Source organism: Larus michahellis, chromosome 7, assembly GCF_964199755.1.
Source record: "Larus michahellis chromosome 7, bLarMic1.1, whole genome shotgun sequence".
NCBI lineage: Eukaryota > Metazoa > Chordata > Aves > Charadriiformes > Laridae > Larus > Larus michahellis.
This window is the reverse complement of record NC_133902.1, coordinates 12,761,451-12,781,988: the sequence shown is the minus strand read 5'-3', so window position 1 is coordinate 12,781,988 and position 20,538 is coordinate 12,761,451. Positions and strand designations below refer to the sequence as shown.

Here is a 20,538-nt window from a genome sequence, read left to right as displayed (position 1 = left end):
TTTTTCCCCACCAGCGCCCGGACGAAATACAAAAAGGAGAAGTGTTTCAGCCGAGAGTGGTGCTGCTGTCCCCAAGCCCCCGCCGCCACCGCCACCCCCTTGCCGCCCCCTGGCCCCGACCCAACCTGGAGGCCTGAGGTAGTTGGGGGTACCCCGTGCAGGCAAGACCCCCCCCCCCGCCAAAAGAGCAGGGAGGGTTTTGGGGCTCCCTGTGTGCTGCAGGAAGGGGATGGTTGGTATTGCATCCGGAGGGGAGCCGGCATGGGTCGGGGTACAGTGGCGGCAGGGCGTGGGGACGCAGTGGGAGGCCCAGGGGGGAGCCTCGAGGTCCCCAAGGTCCCCCTGGCAGGCTGGGGGCACGGAGCAGGTGCGTTGGCAGCAGGGCTGGCTGGGGGACGCGGGGACACTGGGTCCCTGCACGGTGGATGGTTGCACCGAGGGGGCAGCCCGGAGGCCATGGTGATGGGCCCGGTGGGGCAGGGGGATGCAGGCGGGTCCCACTGCTCCGAGCGCCAGCCAAGGGCTGATGGACATCACTGGGAAAGCACGCGGTGACAGCCCAGCCACTCTGGGCGATGCCACCACTTCCTAAAGGGAGAAAGGCCAAATCCTGCACCCCCAGCACCCTGAGGGGGCCAGGCTGGCTGTCTCCCCCCCAGGGAGCGGCAGCCTGAAGGCAGGGTGCAGGCAGCGACGCTGCCGGGCTGGGAAGGACACCCTGGCCCTGCAAGGGGCACCAGCAGGACCACGGGGAATGGGGACATTGCTGCGTGGTCTGACGTCACCATCCCCACTGCAGCGAGATGAGCTGGGGGACCCAGAGCTGGCAGACACCCCCCTGCCCTCCGAGCCCCCTGCTCCAAGGCACAAAGGTTCCCTGGCCAGTGCCAGTCCCATGGCCACCCCTGCCCATGGCGACGCCAGCACTGATCCCCCATGCACCAAAGAGGATGGCGAGGACGCAGGGGTGACACCAGCCTGGAGCAAGCGGGTACAGGGAGCTGCTCGCTCTGGCTTGGGGGTGCTCTGGTTTTAGGGCACCCCGGCTGCCCCCAAGCCCTCTGTGCTGCTGCCCTTAGAGCCACTCCCCGTCCCCAGGAGCCGGTGGCTTGTGCGGTGGCACCACAGTTGCCCAAACCCACGCCCAGCACCTTGTGGAGGGTTTATTGCTGGCATGAACACAGTGATCTGTCGGGGCAGGGCAGCCCAGCTCCTGCGGGGGGAGGGGGCATTTTGGGGACCCGGGGTTGGGGGCAGGCACCCATGGCAGCATCCCTCCCACTGCCCGCCCCACTCCCCTCCTCACCACCAGCTGCTCCTGGCACCGCTGCCGGCACCCTGGTGTCACCTGCTGCGTTGTCCCACAGGAACGTTCCCCGCCACCCTGCAGCAGCCAAAGGCACTCGGTGCCCCTGCCGGAGCGGGGAGCACACCTAGCACCAAGCCCAGCAGCACCCCAAAAGCTGGCTCCCGACCCGGTGGCACCCCCGGGGCCCTTGGCACCGTGGCAGGGGGGGAAGTTCACACCGAGCCAGGGACCGGGTTAAGGCTGGAGAAGCAGCAAGAGGCGAAAAGAAACCCGACCGCTCTCGCTCAGCCAGAGCCGGCTCAAAGAGTTCCGAAAATCTGTGCAAAAACAAAACTAAAGGGTTAAAGACCCCCCTCCCAGAGACCCCCCCCTAACCCCAAGCAGCTCTAATAAATACACGTGCGGTTTGCGGCTGGCGTCAGGCCAGTGGGGCCTCGCTCCCGGCCCTGGGCTTTCACCAGGCAGCTCTCGGTGCTGCGGTGCTGGAGGCGGCTCTTGGCGGGGGGGGGACACGGAGGAAACATGTGCTTCGGGGTGACTTTTGCACCAGTTTAACCCAAAAGGCTGCATCGAGCTGGGTCGCAGCCCACCATGGGGGTGTCCCCTGCGGGCTGCTTCTGCCGCGGGCGTTAATCTGCAGCTGGAAGCAGGAGAGAGGGTCAGGAGGCGCAGAGCAATGCAGTGCCTCCCAGCGCCCCTCCGCCCCATCCCCCCCGGGACCCCAGGGCTTCGCAGGGCAGCAGAGCCCCAGCAGCCCAGGGGCGATGCGGGTGCCACAGGCTCTTGCACAGGTCAGGAGCCCCGTGGCTTTGTTCGCATGTGACAACTGTCCCCAGGCTCTGCTTGTGCCAGCTAGAGCGCGTTGCCTGGACTGCAGTCAGGGCTTCCCCATCCTTCCTGCCCCACTCCTGCCCGGTGCACCTTCCCAGCCGGAGCAGGACTGGGATCCACTCACCATCCTCCTCCCAGCCCTCCGCCACTCCTGCCAGCTCGTAGTGCTTCTTGCGCAGCTCCCCCAGCTTCTGCCGCTCCTTCTGCAGCTGGTTTTCCAGCTCCAGCACCCGCACCTGAAGGACATCACGCACGCCATGGCCACCCCCCAACCTGGCACAGCACCCACGTGCTCCAGCTGGCACGGAGCTGTGCTGGGCTGGGCACCCCCCTATCACACTCATCATCTCCCCGATATTGAGCCTGCAGACCATCAAGGTACATCCCATGAGTGCTCCCATGGCCTGGGCAGGGGACTGAGCTCAGGTGGGCGCTGCCTGTGCAGGCAGGGGAAGGCAGAGTGACCCTTGTGGGCAGCCAGGGCAGAGGAAGGCCCCGGGGCTGCCCCATGCCAGGTGGAGGTGGGTGCTGTGGGGCAGCCCGGGGGGGCACGCAGGAGCAGGGCGAGGTCATGGGCTGTTGTGGCATGATGGGGACAGCGTCGGGGAAGGCTCAAGGACCAACTGCACAGGGCTCCTGGGCAAACCCATCTGTTGCCTTCACACCTTGGGTTCTCCGCATCAGCTGGTGCTGCCTGGGGTCAGACAGCGGGGCAGGGTGCCCCCCCACGCACCACGCGTGCTTCCCAAAACACAGGGGAACCTCCTACCTGCGAGTCCATCTCCTGACGCTTGATCTGGGTGAGCGTCATGCTGGAGAAGTCCATGCTGTCTGTGAAGAAAGACACCACCGGCCCCCCTCAAGTTCTGCTTCCCAGCTCAGAGCCCCCAACGGGTTCCCATGCGACGCGCAGGCACTGAGGGGCAGCGCAGGCAGCGAGGGGCAGCGCAGGCAGCGACCACCAGGGCAGAGCCCACCGAAGACGGCGAGCGTGAAGAACAGAGGTTTCGGGGCTCCCGCAGCCCCATGCTTACCTTTCTCCTCCACCTGCGACTTCCCGGCCTTGGTGGAGGCCACCACGCCGGCTGTGGCCTGGTTGACTCCCCGGGATGCTTGTTGGAGCTTGCAAAGGTTGACGCTGTCTTTGTCCGCCTTTACCTGCCGGAGCAGCGAAGAGGGCTGCGCTTATACCCCACCAGGCGAGCAGAAGACCAGTCCCACGGTTTGGGTTGACCACACGGTGCCCCAAGGTCACCCCAAAACCATGGCCAGGGGAGCAGCCTCGCTGCTGCCTGCCTGGGGACAGAGCCTCCTGAGGTGCTGGGCTCCTACCTTGGAGGCTGCTACCAGCTGGGCAGTGCTGGCCGCAATCTCCCGGGAACAGACCATCAGCTCCTCGAACGTCCCCTTGCCTTGGACCACCAGGTCGGCAGCGTCGCTGTGGGAGGGCAGAAAAGGGGCTGGAGCATCCTCCCACTACCCCACGGGCCCTCCTTGTGGGGACAACAGGACCCTGCCATCCCACTCCAGTAACGGTGGCACTTACACCATGACGGTGGCACCCCAGCCGACAGCCTTGGAGGCGGAGATGAGACCCTCCGTCCAGCGGGAATTCTTGGCGTAAAACTCCTTGGGGGACGCCGCACCCTGCCACCGGGAAAGGCACAGTCACGCCTTGGGGACAGGGGGGCGGCAGGGTCTGGGACCGCTAAGCCCCGGCTTGCAGGGGAATGGAGCAAGTCAGGGTTTCATTTCGGATGCATGTGGGAGCTGGGGACACTGAACCCGGGGCGGGGGGCCATGGTGTCCCCCACATGGGAAGGGAGATCAGGGACCTCCGTGACACCCTGGGGACCACAGCCAGGGTGAGACCCCAGGGATGGGGCAGGAGCTCTTGGCAGCTGGTATTGATGCCCCAACGGGACAATTCTTGGAGCAGCACGTCCCCAGCGAGCGTGCTCTGACCCCCAGCTGGCCAAGCACCCGCTGCTCCGTGTCCTGCCTGCACCCCGCCTGCACCCCTGCCCCCAGCTCACCCGTCCGCTCTCCACGATCTCTCTCTGGAGGTCCTTAGAGGCCAGGACCAGGACGTGGATGGCCTGCATGAGGCCCGTGCAGGAGCCCAGGATCCTGCAAGACAAACCCCACTGAGCCCTGCTTGCGGGGCAGGGAGACCCCAGAGCTGTGGGGCAGCCGCTCTGCCCATGGCACCGGGTTTCCTCCCACCTGCCCAGCTCTCTCCAGCGCCCCGGCCACCACTCACCTCTCATTCACTTCCAGTTTGACCCCAGTGTCACCAGCCCGTGCCTTGCTCAGCATCTCCTGGTGGAGGATGGAGAGGCTGCACTGAGCCCCGCGTGCCATCCTGGCCTCGTGCCGGTGGTCCCAGCATGCACGACACCCATGGGTGCCATGCGGCACACGGTGACCCTCACCTCAATGCGGGCAGCTGCTGTTTCAATGGCTGCTGCCGTTGCCGCCATCTCTTTGTCCACCAGGTCACCCAGCTCCTCCTGCTTGACGTCCAGCCCTCTGGGCCGCAGCTCCTGGGAGGGGACGGGATGAAAGGGACCGTCCAGGGGCGGCACAGCTCCTCTGGCAGTTCCCGCCATGGCCCGACCCTGTTCTGCCAGCCCTCCCAGGGCACCCACCTCCCCGATGGCGCTGATCCGGCCCAGGCAGGTTGTCACCGGGCTGCAGTCGGCGCCTTCCACCGTCCCCGGGTCTTGCAGGGCACTGAGGTAGCTTACGGCCTCGCTGCCGCACTGCTTGCACATCTCCAGCAGACCTGCGGGGCAACATGAGAAGCTGAGGGTGCCGCACACGGGCACAGAGACCCCCGGCCCCTGCCCTGTCCACCCCTGCCCACCCCAGCACCCTGCCCACCCGACCCCTGCCTGCCCCAGACCCAGCCCACCCCAGCATCTTGCCTGTGCCAGCCTCTGCTCAGCCCAGAATCCTGCCCACAGCAACCGCTGCCCACCCCAGCCCCCTGCCTGCCCCAAGCACCCTGTCTGCCCCAGCCACCATCTGCCCTGACCCTGCCCTGACCCCCCCAGCTCTGGAGAGCTGGGCAGAGAAGACCCTCATGAGGTTCAACAAGGCCGAGTGTAGGGTCCTGCACCTGGGGAGGAAGAATGTCAGGCACCAGTATAGGTTAGGGGGGGACCTGCTGGAAAGCAGCTCTGAAGAAGAGAATGTGGGGGGTCTTGGTAGACAGTAAATTATCCATGAGCCAGAAATGTGCCCTTGTCGCCAAGAAGGCTGCATAGGGAAGAGTGTGTCCAGCACGTGGAGGGAGGTCATTCTCCCCCTCTGCTCTGCCCTGGTGAGGCCACAACTGGAATACTGTGTCCAGTTCTGGGCTCCCCAGTTCAAGAGAGACAGGGAACTGCTGGAGAGAGTCCAGCGTAGGGCAACAAAGATGATGGAGGGATTGGAGCATCTCTCTTATGAGGAAAGGCTGAGAGAGCTGGGATGGAGAAGAGAAGGCTGAGGGGGGACCTTATTAATGTTGACAAGTATCTAAAGGGTGGGTTTAAGGATGGAGCCAGACTCTTTTCAGTGGTTCCCAGTGACAGGACGAGGGGCAACGGGCACAAGCTGGAACATAGGAAGTTCCGATCAAATATGAGAAAAAACTTCTTTACGGTGAGGGTGACGGAGCACTGGAACAGGCTGCCCAGGGAGGGTGTGGAGTCCCCTTCTCTGGAGACTTTCAAGCCCCACCTGGATGCAGTCCTGAGTGATGTGCTCTGGGCAATCCTGCTTCAGCAGGGGAGATGGACCGGATGATCTCTAGAGGTCCCTTCCAACTCTGAAATTCCGTGATTCCGTAACCCCTGCCCGCCCCAGCCCCTGCCTGCCCCGTGGGGTGGCACTCACGGTCGGCGGGCTCCATGGGGGCCACGTGTGAGGTAGCGCTGCCCTGCAGGAGGGTGTCACTGACGAGGTGGGCGAAGAGGGCCAGGCAGGGCAGCAGGGAGCCCACAGCTGTGGCGGGAGAGCAGGCACCAGCCTCAGCCCCAGTGAGAGATGCTCACCTGGCCCACAGGTGCCCGAGCTGCCCTTTTCCCTCAGCCCAGCCCCTGCCCGGGTCTGCCAGCTCCCACCTGCGCGATCGGAAAGGTATTTGCTGTGTGCGTCCCGCAGCCGCTCCACGCACTCGAAGGCTGCCAGCGTCCTGGAGAGGAGGCAATCTGCAGGCAGACAGTGAGCAGGACTCAAACACGGTGGCACAGCCGCTCTCCACCACCCAGAGGACAGAGGGGAACGGGGCTTGGCGCGGTGGCAGGTTGGGATAACACTGGGTTTGGTGAGCACCGGGGAACTCACCCGCCGAGCCGGTGCAGCCCATGTGAGCAGGATCCTCCAGGCGACCGAGGGCATCCTGCACCATCTGCTCCGCCTCCCGCGCGGTGCCCTGCAGCAGGGCAAACTGCTCCTCGGCCAGGCGCCGCTGCAGTGCCTGCTCCTTGCTCTCCTGCCAAGCCGGTGCAGGTGTCACAGCCCCTGCCATGCCAGCTGGGAATCACCCCCGCACCTCACCTCGTCACCGCTGTCCCCAGCTCTGCAGGGTGGGGGATGCTGGGATGCCCCCGCGGTACCTTGTCTCTCAGCTGGATCCGCAGCGTCTCCAGCTCCATCTTGCTGCTCTCCTGCTCGTGGCTGAACGTGTCCCGCAGCTGTTGCAGCTCGGCCCGCAGGGCAGCCATCTCCTCCCCGTGCCGCTCCGCTGCCTGGCTCAGGCTGTCCCTCTCCTGCTCCAGGCTGGCGATCCGGGTGCTCTGCTGCGCTCCTGCCTGGGTGGGCACAAAACAGCGGTTGGGGCTGTGCCGAGGTGGAACCCTTTGGTTTGGGGATTTGCTCATGGGTCCAAGCTTGAGCCACCCTGACCGACCCTGCTCGGTGCACTGCACCCACACAGGTCACAGCCCTTCATCGCCCGCTGCCCGGCAGCATCCTTGCAGCACTGATGGCCTCGCCTGAGGCCGGCTGAGGCTCCCTGGGGAGGCCCTTTCACTTTTATCGGCGAAAATTGACTTTTGTTATCACTGTTTATAATCCTGATGGAGAAGCAGATGAAGGGCGCTGGCTGCCGTCCCCAGGGACGGCTCTGCCCCATCTCTGTCCTGCTGCGGCATGTCTGCCCACCCTGGGGACAGGAAGCTCCATTTTCCTGCCAGCTTCTGCCTTCACCAACGAGCCTGGAAACGCCTGCTGTCCTCCACAGCCTCACACGCATGAAAGACCCTCTGGTAGGGCTGCAAGCCCATATGAAGGCTTGTGACGTGATGGCACGCTCCCTGCCTGGGTTTTACAGCAGGCAGAGCTGCCCAGCCTGACTATGCCCTTGCAGGGATTTTGTTCAACGATCCCTGCTGCTGGAGGCCATTGCTCTGCACGCTCTTGCACCTAGGAGCGTTAAACCCCCTGGTACAATGGCTACACCCATCCAGAGGTGGGGAGGAAGAAGACGGGGAGCTGGTTATCAGGCCAACAGTGGGTAACGCCTGGATGGGTAACACCTCACCCGAGCACCCTGACAGCGAGCAGATCTCCCCCTGGCCCGGGCTGCCCATCCCGGGGCGGCGGGGGGGTTGGCGGGGGCCACCCATGGGCTCTCACCTGTGTGCTGGACTCCAGGGTGCCCTGCAGGACCTGCAGCTCCTGTCTGCTGGCTGCCAGCTCCCGCTTCAGCGTGTCCAGCACCTCTGCCTGCTCCTGAGACTGTGGGCAAGGAGAGATATTGCCAGCGCCCCATGGGGGAGTCCCCCTACTACACCCCAGCATGTCCCCCCCGTCCCCACTCACCTTCCTCTGAGCCTGCTCGCTCACCCGCTGGAAGGAGTCCTCCAGCTCCTTCTTCTCCCGCTCCACGTCCCCCTGGGCCTGCCTGGCCACGGTCACCTGCTTGGTCACCTCCGCGTTCTGGGGATGGCAGAGAGGAAGTTCAGCGACCCCCGGTATCGGGGGGCACGGCTGGGAAAGGGGATGCCGGGGAGGTTTTGGGGAAGCTCACCTTCCGCAGCAGGTCGGCGTGGTTCTGCACGAGCTCGCTGTACTTCTCCTTCAGCTTGCTGTACCGTTGCTCATTGGCTTGCGCCCGCCCTGCCACACATTCAGGGATGCCGAGGTGAGCACCCGAGAGACCCCAGCCCCAGGGCTCACCTCCCTCCCTGAGCCGGGTACTGGCTCTCCCCGCTCACTTTCGATCTCCGTCAGGCTCCTCTGCGCCTTCTCGGTGTCCTCCCGCTGCTTCTTCAGCTCCTCCAGCTCCGTGCGCAGGAACTCGCTCTCGTCCTGTGCCTGCTGCTTCAGGTGCCGCTGCTCGGCCAGCTCGGCCTCCAGCTCGCTGGCGCGGCCGCGCAGCTGCACCGCACCCCGGCCGCTCTGCGGGGACGGCAGGTGGGCAGCTCCCGGCACCGTTCGGTGGCTGCCGGCACCGGCCGATGCCCACTGGTACCATCCGGCAGCCACCCGGTGGGTAGCATCCCGCAGAGCCCCAACAGCGGTGGGGTGAAACACTAAGGATGCTGTGCAGTGGGAGTGAGCCTGGTCCCCCCTGGCAGGGATGCACCCCCCTGGCACAGCTGGGAACCCCCCATATGGGCAGGGATGGCTGCACCAGGGATGCAGAAGCCAACGGGGACGGGGCAGGAGAGAGAGACAGACAAGGTCACCGCCTTGCCAGGGACACAGCCAGCACCCCGCCAGCCCCATTCCCAGTGTGAGCTGCCGGGTCTCATCCTGCCCCTGAACTGCCATGTGAGCGCTTACCACGTGACACCACCGGATGGTTGTCACCCACCTCGGCCTTGAAGTTCTCCAGCTCCTCCTTCAGGGCTGCGATCTCCCCATAAAGCTGCTCGATTAACCGGTCCCTGGGAAGGACAGACACAGGGTACCATCCTCAGTGCCACCAGCTGCGTCGGTGCTGTGGGGACGCATCCTGGGAGAGGAGGTGTCCCCTGTGCCACCACGGCTGCTGTGCCGCGGCAGCCTGGCAGGTGGCTGCAGTGCTGCGCCAGGGAGGGAGTTCCCGGTCCCATCTTGGCTGCCTCCACGGCATCACTGGGACTGCTCACTTGTCATCCTTGTTCATCCCGTTCTGGCTGTTGAAGTTGAAGGGGTCACTGCTGAAAGCGCTGCCGAAGATGTCATCAAACTTATTGTCAAACAGGCTCTGTGGGGAGAGCAGCACGGACCTGGAGTGAACCCACCACCACCCGGGAGCCCTCGTCCCCTCCACGTCCCCCTGCGGCACCGCCGAGCCAGCCCACATGCCAGCAGGGCTCTGCCTGCTCCTGCTGCCGGGGCTGGATCCCCCCTGCTGCTCCCAGGGCATTGAACATGTTGAACGTGAAGCATCTCTGGTCCGTCCTCACCTAACTGCCAGGGACGGAAGATCGCCAAAGCTATGTCACCACATGCCCCTTCCCCTCCAGAAACACTCAGCGCCTGGGGACAACCCTTGGTGGAGAGGGTGGGGTGAAGATCTAAGGCAAGCGCACAGAGCTGAGGGGCAACGCTGGGAAGCCAGACATCTCTAGCTGGCCATCACTGGAGGGCAGCAAACTACTGAGAGAAGTACCATGAGATGAAGTGATAGGATGAGGAGGAACAGTTTTACACTGAAAGAGGGGAGATTGAGATAAGATCTGAGGAAGAAATTATTGGCTGTGAGGGTGGTGAGCCCCTGGCCCAGGTTGCCCAGAGAAGCTGTGGCTGCCCCATACCTGGAGAGGTTCAAGGCCAGGTTGAATGGGGCTTGGAGCAACCTGGTCTGGTGGGAGGTGTCCCTGCCCAGGGCAGGGGGTGGCACTGGATGGGCCATTCTGGGATTGTATGATTCTAACTCAGCCTGGCTCAGACCTAGGAGCACCCACATGCGACACACAGCACCCACACCACACCCGGCAGCGATGCTCCTCAGCACGCAAGGCCATCCCGCTGTCTCAGCCTCCACCACGGCACGGTTTTGGAGAAACAACCCTGGTCTTGGAGTCGAAGGGCACCCTCTGCCCCCTCTGCATCCCGAGGGGCATGGGCAGTGCCGCGGCAGCTCACCTGCGATGCTGTGTCCATCTCCACCAGGTCTGTGATGGGCTCGCTGTCGGGTGAGGACGCCTCGGCAGGGATGACCACCACGGGGCTGATGTGCTCTGATAGTGCCGAGGCGCGCAGGAAATTGGGAGGGTTCTGGGGAGGGAGGGGAGCACGGCTGGGTGGAGAGGCTTGGCACTGCTGCAGGGCTTTGGGCACAGTTGGTCAAAATCCTGCCCCAGCACTGAGCTGGCCATGCCCAGACCCACGGGGATGGAGCAAGGACCCACGGGGATGGATCCCAGCAAGGGCTGAGGGTCAATGAGAGCAGAGGATCTCAGCTCCTGGCTGGAGGGGCAGCTCCATCCTGCAGCATCTCACCCAGGGAGGGATGCAGGATGAGCCTCAGGCTCCACGAGCCCCACATTACACTGGCCCCTGGATGCTGGGCAAGGCAGTGCGTGATCCTTTTGGGACAATCATCTCCCACAACCACCAACCCCAGCCACGGGGACAGTGAGTGTGGGGACCAGTGGGGTCTCACCTCTGGCAGCTGCGGGATCTGAATCAGCCGCTTGAAGTACTGCAGGTTGCTGGAGCGGTAGAAAAGGTCCTTCAGCCTGCAAGGGACAGGGAATGGTTAGGGATGGCTCTTGCCCAACACAAACACCCCACCCCGAAGGCGGGGAGCTCCAACCCCTCGCCTGGCTCCAGGGGGGTGTCACCAGGGCACCGTGCTGCGCCTGAGGGGAGGGTGGTGTGTGCTGCCACCAAACCCATGGCAGATCCTGAGGAGACCCCATCACCAGCCTCCCACTTCTAGCAAAAACCGCCTGCTAGAGGCTTTTTCCCATAAACCCAGGACCCGATGAGCAGAGAGTAGGACCTGAAACTTGAGCAATCTGATCTAGGGGAAGGTGTCCCTGCCCATGGCAGATGGGTTGGACTAGATGACCTTTAAAGGTTCCTTCCAATCCAAGCCACTCTGTGAGCTTATGAAACCATGAACCGCAGTAGAATGGCTGCACTGAGTCGCGCCAAGATCCAGCCACCTCTCCGTGCCGTCCTCACCACAGCCAAGACTTGAAGGGACAGCTGCGAAACATCGTAATTGCCCCGGCCATCAGTGGGTTGGGGGCTTCCAGCCTGGAGGCCACATCTGCAGCATCCTTCAGTTCTTTGAGGGAATGTCTTCCCCAGAAGGAGGGCTACCCTTCAGGATTTCCAGTTTTGGGGAGGAGCGACTGTGCCCAGCCGCGCCGCTCGCGGCTCCGCTCCCTTCCAGTCAACCCCGGCATCCCAGTTGGTAGCCCAGCGCTGCCAATACCTGCCCCAGGGCCTCTGCCCTGGGTGGTCAGAGCCCAGGGACAGCCCTGCTATCTGCTGACGTCCCTGTCTGGTGTTTTCCCCACAGGCGCTGGTTTGCAGTTTGTGACCTTGACTTGAGCTGTCCCTCAGTGCCGTTACACCATCCCACTGCTCTTGGCAGCCAGTTTTCATTTTGACTACCCTAAATAATGGTGTACCAGTGGCCACTGTACTTCACTGCTCGCCCTTTTTCAATCTCATTTAAAATACATCGAGAGGACTGGTTCCGGCACTGTCACTGGGATCACCCCGAGACACTTCCTGGTACAAAACGCCATCATTTGTCTCCTCTCCTCTGTGCAGTTACTAATGCAGGGGAGACCTGCCCTCACATCTCATAGGACCATGGACTCACAGAATGATTTGGGTTGGAAGGGACCTTAAAGCCCATCCAGTGCCACCCCCTGCCCTGGGCAGGGACACCTCCCACCAGACCAGGTTGCTCCAAGCCCCGTCCAACCTGGCCTTGAACCCCTCCAGGGATGGGGCAGCCACAGCTTCTCTGGGCAACCTGGGCCAGGGTCCCACCACCCTCACGGTACAACGTTTCTTCCTTACATCTGACCTAACCCTGCCCCCGTTCAGTTCAAAACTCTCTCAGCCTTTCTCCAGAGCAGAGGTGTTCCAGCCCTGGGAGCATGTTGGTGGCCTCTTGTGGAGCGTCTCTGCCAGGTCCGTGTCTGCCTTGTGCTGGGGAGCCCAGAGCTGGAGGCTCCTGGGGGGGGGTGAGGAGAGCAGAGCAGAGGGGGAGCATCCCCTCCCTGTCCCTGCTGGCCATGCTGCTGGGGATGCAGCCCAGGAGACGCTTGGCTTTCTGGGCTGCAAGCGCACATTGCTGGCTGATGTCCCATTTGTCACCCGCCAGTATCTCCTAGTCCTTCTCTGCAGGGTGCTCTTCATCCATCCCTCCCTCCCTCCCTCTCTCCCTCCCTCCATCCCCCAGTCTGTGCTGGTACTGGGGATTGCCCTGATCCAGGTGCAGGACCTTGCACTTGTCCTGGTTGAACTTCACGAGGTTCACATGGACCCACTCCTCCAGCCTGTCCAGGTCCCTCTGGATGCCACCCCTTCCCTGCAGCATATTGACCGCTCCACTCAGCTCGGTGTCACCCACATTTCGCAGGACAGTTCCATTTTTTCCCAGAGCTTTTGGAAATAAATGTCCTTGCTCCCACTGAGCATCACCCTGCAGCAGCTCATGGCCTCCCACAAACCCAATGCCCACTTCCTGCAGGCGGCAGCACCCACCCCATCCTGTCTTTTTCATGAAGACCTTCTCCCACTCCTCATTTTTTCCCTGCAGTGCCAGGCACTGGGTCAGCCCCTGTGCCTCCTCCCTCCCCTCTCCCTGAAGCCCGTTTTATCAACCAGCACCACAACACTTCTCAACCCTGGGCGCTGGCAATACTCCAGCAGCGTCACAGCCACCCTCGCGTCCAAGGTCTTGGGTAACTGGGTGACCACGACTCAGTTCTGTCTGTCTCGTCCTCCACCTTTTATCTGCTGCTTTTAAAATCTCTTACTGATATTTTAATTTAGGACAGACACGGGGACACTGGTGAAATGAGCTTTACCCTTTCCATTTCCACCTGTCCCCACCCAAGAACGGCTTTTCCCACCCAAAAGCCACCCAGCAGCATCCCTGGCACCCAGGCTCTCCACAGGCCTCTTCAAGGACCCCTCCTCAGCTTTGCAACACCCAAAGGTTTCATCCTCTGGTTGCCCCCCCTTTTACCAAGCTCCCCTGGGTTTGTGCAACTGGCTTTTTTTTTTTTTTTTTGGAAATTCAACAGAATTGGGTGGAAAATCTCTTTTCCCCATGCCGCGCCCCCAGCGCCATGACCATGAGTCCTCCCCAGGGCTTCTGTAGGCCCTCCCTCCTGCAGCATCACCTCAAATTGCCTCCGTGTGCTGCTTGTATTCTTGTGTTCTCCCACCCCACTCCTCCTATCAACGCATCCCTCTCCCGACAGACCCATCACAAGCCGAAAACGCTGCTAAGGGTGCTGAGCACCCTGCTTACCCGACACCCGGCCCGGGGTGTCCCCACCAGCAACCCCTCACACTTGGCTTCTCAGCCCCTGCCCAGACTTTCATCTCAGCACACCAACTGCATTTAAAATTGCAATTAAAGGGTTTGAGGGTTTTAAATCGTCAGATGTGCTGTCAGCGGCTGAACGCCTCGTTAGAATTAATAACGCCGTTATCTGGTAATTCAATAGCTGCGGATTAACCAAGCAGAGCGGCTGTCCTGGACGAAGCCCCAGGGAAAGCCGAGAGGTCGAAGTGGGCTGGATTTCAGAGCCCCAAGCAAGATCGACTGTGCTGAGCGCCGGCACAGGGGCTCTGGTGCCCCCCCCACGTTCCCTCCGCCCCGGGAGCAGCCCCTGAGCATCTGGGTCTGGGCACTTACTTTCTGAACTGCTCCAGGAAGCGATCCCGGTGGCCCTGCAGTGTATCCGCTGGCAAACCTGGAAGAAGCAGCAGGTAGAAACATCACTGGGCATCTCCATGCTGGTACAGAAGCACGAAATCGGGGAACAACCCACTGGCATGGCCATCTGGGGATGGGCCTTTCCCACAGATGGTTACCCTCCTCCCAGGGTCTGAACGCTCTGGGCTCAGGGTTCCCCTGCAGGAGGGGAGCACATCCTCCCCCAGACACCCCCAGGGCAGGGAAAGGCAGCGAGCTGGTGTTCAGGTGGCTGCCACCACAATTTGAGGTCCCGGGCAATGCGATTTTGCAGCCAGTGTCTGTCTGAAGCCAGGGGAGCTCCTGGTGGGCACCGTCCCTGTGGCCGAGGGGCATTTGGCAGGGCAGGCTCGGTCCCCCAGTGCTTGCACATCTTTGTCCCCTGCCCTGGTGACTCCCTCCACTCCCCCAAAAAGGCTGGGAAGGAGATGGGGGGGTGAACGGCCCAGGCTGAGCAGGGTGGGGACCCCCGGTGTCCTCCTCTGTGTCCCCTCTAAGCCCAAGCTGGTGCCGGGGACACTCACAGGAGTGGAGCTTGAAGAGCAGCTTGACGGTGTAGTCGTAGAGGTGGCTGCAGTCCAGGATGACCTGGATGAGCGGGGCCAGGCGGCACTGCCCCGCGGCCGTCACCGACACCGAGCGCGACATGTCCAGGGAGCTGAACACTGCGGGGAAGGAGCACGGGATCAGGCTCTGGCAGCACTGCAGGGTGCCACGCTGTGTCAGCCGCGTCCGCAAACATCACCTGCAGCAAGAGACATCCACCGGGAGCAAGACACCCGCTGGCCCTCGGGGACCCAGCCCACCACCCCGTAGCCATTTGCTGGCCCAGCAGGAAGGGGGAATTCCCACCCGGGACTCCCCCGCAGGCATGGGAACACTTCAGCCTGGCACTGTGGGCTGGAGGCGCCTGGTCCTGAGCCCTCGCCGGGTCGCCGGGCAGAGCTCCCGGTCCCCGAGGACACACAGCCCCTGTGCCATGCCCGTCACCGCCATCCCGCCGGCATTCGGGTGTGCTGTGCGTGCCGGCGGGGAGACGCTCCAGAAACAGCCGGGAGCAGCCGGCAGCATCCGTGATCCTTTGTCCGCATCACGGTGAAGTGCATCTCGTGCCGGGGGTGCAGGATGTGCCCCGCAACTCCAGGCCATGAAGGCATTTCTGGCAGGGCCACGGGATGCCGGGCTGCTGGAGCCGTGTCCAAGTGACTGCTTCATGGTCCAGCCTCGCGGGTCTCCCCTGAGCCATGGGCCGCCTGCCCTCAAAGGCAGGGCGGCTGGAGAAGATGGAGGCTCCACCTCCCTCCATCCAGCAACTCCCCTCCGACAGGCAGAGCAGTGAGAGCTCCCCGGAGCGCTCCCGGGAAGGGCTGAGCCCCTCACTGTGCCAGCACACGGCCCCAAGACGAGGGCGCTGCTCCAGCGCCCTCCAAACCACCCCGTCCCGCCAGCACCCATGGCCTGTTGCAGATGAAGGCTCACCCCACAACTGCTTTAACGTACCCCAACCGTGATCCTGCTCAAGTGCGCAAAGGTGCGTGACAGTCCTGACACTGGCTTGTTTTTACCCCCCCGGCTCGCTCGCACAGGAGGACGACAGGGTGCCCCAACGCCTCCCCTGGCTTCAGCACCTCCGCAAACACCCACGGCAGCTTGAGTTTGCTGCTAATAAAAGCCAAAACCTGTCGCGAGCCCACCAGTAAGATGAGAAGAAATTCAGGCCGGGGAGACTGCCGGAGCGGGAGAGCCCGAAGATGGGGCGGTGGAAGGGGTGTCGCGCCAGGGGCAGCAGGGTGGTGCGGTACAGCCGGCCCCACGGTGCTGCCGTGAAGCAGCATCACTCTAGCACACAGGGACTAATAAAAGCATGAGCTAATAATAACTCGGGTGAAGCACCCAGAAAAAGAGATGAGGTGATGATGCTCTCCAACTGCATCCTCCCTGGAGCTGGCTCAGCCCCCGTGGACCCCCAACCTGACCGCCAGAAGCTTACCTGTCTGGAAGAGGTTCAGCTCACACTCCAGGTAGTCAAACATCTCCACTGTCAGCTGGAAACTAAGGAAAAAGGGATGAAGATGGTTGGAGAGCATCCTTATGGCCACCTCAGCCTGTGCCAGGTGCCACCCCAGAGGAACGAGCCTTGCCCAGGGGCTCTGCCTGCTCCCAGCACCCACGGCAGGGCTGGGGAGAAGGTGCAAGGTTCTGTCCCCAGCTCGGTGGCGCTGCCGGTGAGGCTGGGCAGCACCGTGTCACCCTGCCTGCATCCACCCCCCCACCTCCCCCCCGCCTCATCTCCCACCTCTGCCCCGCACTCACAAATTATTGACATCATTCTCCCCGGCCTCGTCAAGCTGCCGGTCGGACATCTGGAGGTTGCCGGGGAAGCGGGGATTCTGCGTGGGGAAACAAGAGTTGCGGAAGGGTTTCAGAGGACCACAGCTCCGGCCACAGTGCGAGGAGCACCAGGGCTGCCCATCCGGCCAGTAGCTTCAGTGCTAGAGACAGGGACGGCTCTTTGGATGTGCTTTTGGATGAGAGTGATGTGGGGAGGAAAGGGGGCTAACACGAGTCCCCGGTGACCGCAGCATCCCCAATCCATGGTGCCCGTATTCTCCCCAGCAAGAAAAGACAACTCTCCCTGGGCTTAGAAACCTGCTGAAGTGGAAAGAGACGGGGCTGCCAGCCCACACGTGGCATCACCGAGAGCTGCGGGGAAGGAGCCAATATCTGCTCCCGGGGACAAAGCCTCTTCATGCTGCCCAGGGGTTTCGGGGAAGGTCACCTCACGGCTCCAAAACAAATCGGGGATGACGGGTACAGCCCGGCTTCAGAAAACACCTCTTGCCAGCAGAGCTCGGAAAGGAAGGAAACACCACAGGTACCAAGCCTGCCGCAGACGGTGACAATAAGGATGAGGGCCCTCGACGCCGCGCAGGGCTTCCAAGTGACTTCCCACTGTCCTCCTGGCAGCATGCTGTGATCTTAATGCCACAAGCTTCTCCTCTTCTCTTCTCCTCCCTTCTCCTTCCTTCCCTTCCCTCTTCTCTTCTCCTCTCTTCCCTTCTCCTCCCTTCTCCTCTCTTCCCTTCTCTTCTCCTCCCTTGCCTTCCCTTCTCCTCTCTTCCCTTCTCCTCTCTTCCCTTCTCCTCTCTTCCCTTCTCCCTTCTCCTCCCCTCCCCTCCCCTCCATTCCCTTCCCTCCTCTCTTCCCTTCCTTCTATTCCATCTGCCTAGATAATAATCTCCATCGCTGCGAGCACAGCTTCCTGAGGCAGGAGAGGAACACTTTTCCCTCTCTGTCATACATGCTCCCCACCAACCCTGGCAGCTGGCACAGCATGGAGCAGACCCGGAGCCAGGGTACCCCCTGGCCTGCCCAAAGAAGGGACCTGCCCAGCAGCGCTGTTCCAGAGGCTGGGAACAAGCTCCTGGTAATGGGGAGAAAACCCACTCTGGGATGGTGCCATGGGATTTCCCCGGGATGCTCCCATGCCCAGCAGCACCCATGGCCCAAGAGCCCAAAGGGAGGAGATTAAAAATGGATTTTGGTGACCAGCACTGATTATTTCAAGCTGGGGACAGCACTGGGTGGGACAGGATGGGACATTGTGCTGACTCCAGCTGGGACCGTCCCTGCAGTGTGCAGTGAGGTTTACCAAGTGGGGCAAGAGATGGAGGGCAGAAGCCTCCCCAGCACTGAGGCTGCTGGGGACCGAGAGGTTCGTTCTGTGCTACCTCGTCCTGATCTTCCTGGTAAACGTTAAGGTGAGATTTACAGTCTGCGATGAACTGGGTGCTCATAAGGAAACCTTAAACCTGTGACTCTGTTGAAGTTCTGCTGAGAAGAACTAAGTTGTGCATGCTCAGCAGTGCTCAGATTAAGTTAATTGTTATTTCCCCATCATTCTTGAATTTCCAGGCTGATTTGTTGCTCCCACTCCACTTTGCCTGCCCATATAAAAACCTTATTTCAGAAGGCATTAGAGTGCCCTACACCCAAACTTTAGTCCTGATCAAAGGCAGGTTTCTACACACATCTATTTCATTTCTCCTTTGCTGACCATGGCAAATAATGCTCCATGCTCGCACGCTCGTCGGAGCAGGGGCTGCTGCTCATCCTTCTCCAGGCACCAACAGGGACATCCCCCCAGCCCAAATCCCCAGCTTCCCCCGCCGAACTTGTGGCGACGCAGAAAAGCCAGGCTCTGCCGAAGGGTTTTCTGGGAGATTTACACCTCGGAATTGATCCCTGCCCTGCCTGCGCTGCCTCCTGCCTCCTATGGTGCGTCACGGCTTGGCCCCCACAAGCCCTCCTCGCTCCAGAACCCCATGGCCTCTTCCACCTCTGCCCATCCCGGATACCTGGGAGGGGACGCACACCCCAAACCTGGGGGGTCTCTTACTGCTTCTTGTAGCCCCCCAACTCCCAAGCCAGCCCAGGTGCCTCCAAGGAGCCCTGATCCACCATGAAACCATCCATCCCTGAGGCATTGGTCCTTGGGCCACTTTTTAACCAGGCTAAGGATGGACCCTGGCAGCCTGGGACATGTTGCACGGAGGCAGCAGGGTGGCTGTGACAGAGGAGAGGACCCTCGGGGGTGACAGCACTGGGACCACTCTGCCAGCCCCTGTCCTGCACCGTAACATTGACACCGCTTTTGCCCCAGCACCCCATCACCCACCCCTTGCTGTGGCCGTAGGGACAGGGACAGGACAATGCTCACCTTGGTGTGAAACTCCATCTTGGTTCTAAGCAGTTTGAGGTAGATGCTGCAGAGCTGTCCATAGCCCTCGCTCAAGTGGCCCTGGGGACACCAACAAGCTCTTGAGACCTGGTTGCAGGCTGTGAAAAAGCCTTCTCCCCCTGCAGCGTGAGCGACCCCTCCCTCAGCTCCCCAAAAAACACAGCCAAAACCCTCCTCGCCAACACAAGGGCTGCAACCTGGCTTGTAGGAAATGCGCCAAAAGGATTGGGTCAAGACCTTCTCATCACCTTCTTTGCAGATTTCAATGTTGTGTTTGACTGCCAGAGATGAGTTTTGTGGGTTTTGCCATGAAATAGGAAGGAGGCATTTGATTTTGATGGTAGGGGATATCGAACACAACCAGCAAACCCTGCCGGGGGAGGTCCCAGTGGTCACGGGTCAGCCACAGCTGAGCATCTGCTCAGCCCTCGGAGCCTGGCTCCTCCTGGGCCAGCCCACCGTCCCGGCCCAGCACCCCCCAGCCCAGCCAGGGCGCCAGGTGTCGCTGAGGGACCCCCAGGGTGTCCCCACCGCAATGGCTGGTGGGATCGTCCGCTTACCCACATCCTGCTCATGTCGCTCAGCTCGTTCTTGTATCTCACCGAATCTTTCAGGACCTGGAGGAACGACAATGAAAATAAGCAGGAAGCGCAGGCACAGCAGCACCAGAGCAAGGCGTGCTAAACTTGGCACCGGCAAACTGGGGTAAGGAATGGGAGGTCTTGACGCATTCCCGACCCTGCAGCCTGCCAGTGGTGTCACTACCGCCAGCCCCAGGGCGCCTCAGTTTCCTCATCCGCACACGGGGCAGGAGGATCCTTGCTGATGGCTGCTGCACCCATGTCGATGCCCCGCCGTTTCCTCCGGCACCGGGGGTTGTAGCGCAGGGGGGTTTGTGAGCAGAGCAGTGCGGGGAAGTCAGTCAGAGTCAGCAGTCCCTGCGCCAGTCCCCACCCAGGAGGGCACCGACCCGCCAGCATCTCCCACCACCCCGAGCACCCCACCATGGAAAGGATTTGGCCCCGGGACAGCTGCTGAGCTGAGCTGGTAGCACTCACATTCGAGTGGCCATCCCGGAGGAGTTTGTGGAAGACGTGGCAGAACTTCCAGCAGAGCACGGCATTGCCTGACAGCGGCAGGCGGTTCACCACCGACCAGAAGGTCTGTGCCCCCTTCTCGTGGTGTGTGCCCAGGATGCATGGTGGTGGCCGGTCAAGGAAACACTCCTCTCCCCCTCGGCAGTGACGGAGAGTGGCCACCCCAAAGCGGCTCGTACCCGCAGAGCCGAGGGAAGCTGGGCCACTGCGGGGAGCTGATAAGCTGCCAAAGCCGGGTACACGCTGTCCCCAAGGATGGCACACGCCATCCCCTCTCCTCCAGCCCCACATCACTGCTCCGGGGAGCACACGCTCAGGGCTGGGGCTGTGCCTCCGCCGAGCCTTCCTGGCTGCCCTGCCGGGATGCTGGATGCTGACGATCCGCTTTCAATGGCAGCACGCTCACACAAGCACCTTCGGGGATTAGGCATCCTTGCCCCAGGCAGACAACCTCCTGCAAGCATCTGCTCCTCCGGCCCTCCAGTGGGATGGCAGCGCCAGGAGCACAAGGCTGGGCCCCCACCGATGAGCAAAGGCTGCTCCAGCTTGAGCAGGGACCCCGTGATGTGCTGGAAAACCCCCAACCGTCATTAAGTCCCCCAGGGTCCCACCCAGCAGCCCCCGGCATCCCAATAGCCAGCGTGCGGCGCTGGCCCGCCTGTGCCAGCACCTC

The 20,538-nt window shown here is 62.2% G+C and overlaps 1 protein-coding gene across 3 annotated transcripts in view; it reads right to left on the bottom strand.

The window, feature by feature from the left end:
* Positions 1-1,713: 1,713 nt before the first annotated feature.
* Positions 1,714-20,538, bottom strand: part of HIP1 (huntingtin interacting protein 1) — a 50,602-nt gene continuing 31,777 nt past the window's right edge. For 2 of the 3 annotated variants that reach the window (XM_074595871.1, XM_074595873.1), the window contains exons 3-31: positions 19,827-19,969; positions 19,329-19,385; positions 18,748-18,828; positions 16,341-16,417; positions 16,018-16,079; positions 14,552-14,692; positions 13,968-14,025; positions 10,731-10,806; positions 10,211-10,342; positions 9,229-9,326; positions 8,952-9,024; positions 8,350-8,533; positions 8,163-8,251; positions 7,955-8,071; positions 7,769-7,870; positions 6,748-6,942; positions 6,476-6,623; positions 6,253-6,339; positions 6,026-6,133; positions 4,792-4,928; positions 4,576-4,686; positions 4,404-4,462; positions 4,177-4,270; positions 3,687-3,787; positions 3,473-3,578; positions 3,175-3,298; positions 2,910-2,971; positions 2,265-2,376; positions 1,714-1,949 (exon numbers count right to left, since the gene is read on the bottom strand). In XM_074595871.1, coding sequence (XP_074451972.1) covers positions 1,939-1,949; positions 2,265-2,376; positions 2,910-2,971; positions 3,175-3,298; positions 3,473-3,578; positions 3,687-3,787; positions 4,177-4,270; positions 4,404-4,462; positions 4,576-4,686; positions 4,792-4,928; positions 6,026-6,133; positions 6,253-6,339; positions 6,476-6,623; positions 6,748-6,942; positions 7,769-7,870; positions 7,955-8,071; positions 8,163-8,251; positions 8,350-8,533; positions 8,952-9,024; positions 9,229-9,326; positions 10,211-10,342; positions 10,731-10,806; positions 13,968-14,025; positions 14,552-14,692; positions 16,018-16,079; positions 16,341-16,417; positions 18,748-18,828; positions 19,329-19,385; positions 19,827-19,969 — 2,945 coding nt within the window. In that variant the 3' untranslated portion in view covers positions 1,714-1,938. The remainder of the gene's footprint in view (positions 1,950-2,264; positions 2,377-2,909; positions 2,972-3,174; positions 3,299-3,472; positions 3,579-3,686; positions 3,788-4,176; positions 4,271-4,403; positions 4,463-4,575; positions 4,687-4,791; positions 4,929-6,025; positions 6,134-6,252; positions 6,340-6,475; positions 6,624-6,747; positions 6,943-7,768; positions 7,871-7,954; positions 8,072-8,162; positions 8,252-8,349; positions 8,534-8,951; positions 9,025-9,228; positions 9,327-10,210; positions 10,343-10,730; positions 10,807-13,967; positions 14,026-14,551; positions 14,693-16,017; positions 16,080-16,340; positions 16,418-18,747; positions 18,829-19,328; positions 19,386-19,826; positions 19,970-20,538) is intronic. The other variant, XM_074595872.1, reaches the window with a different exon arrangement.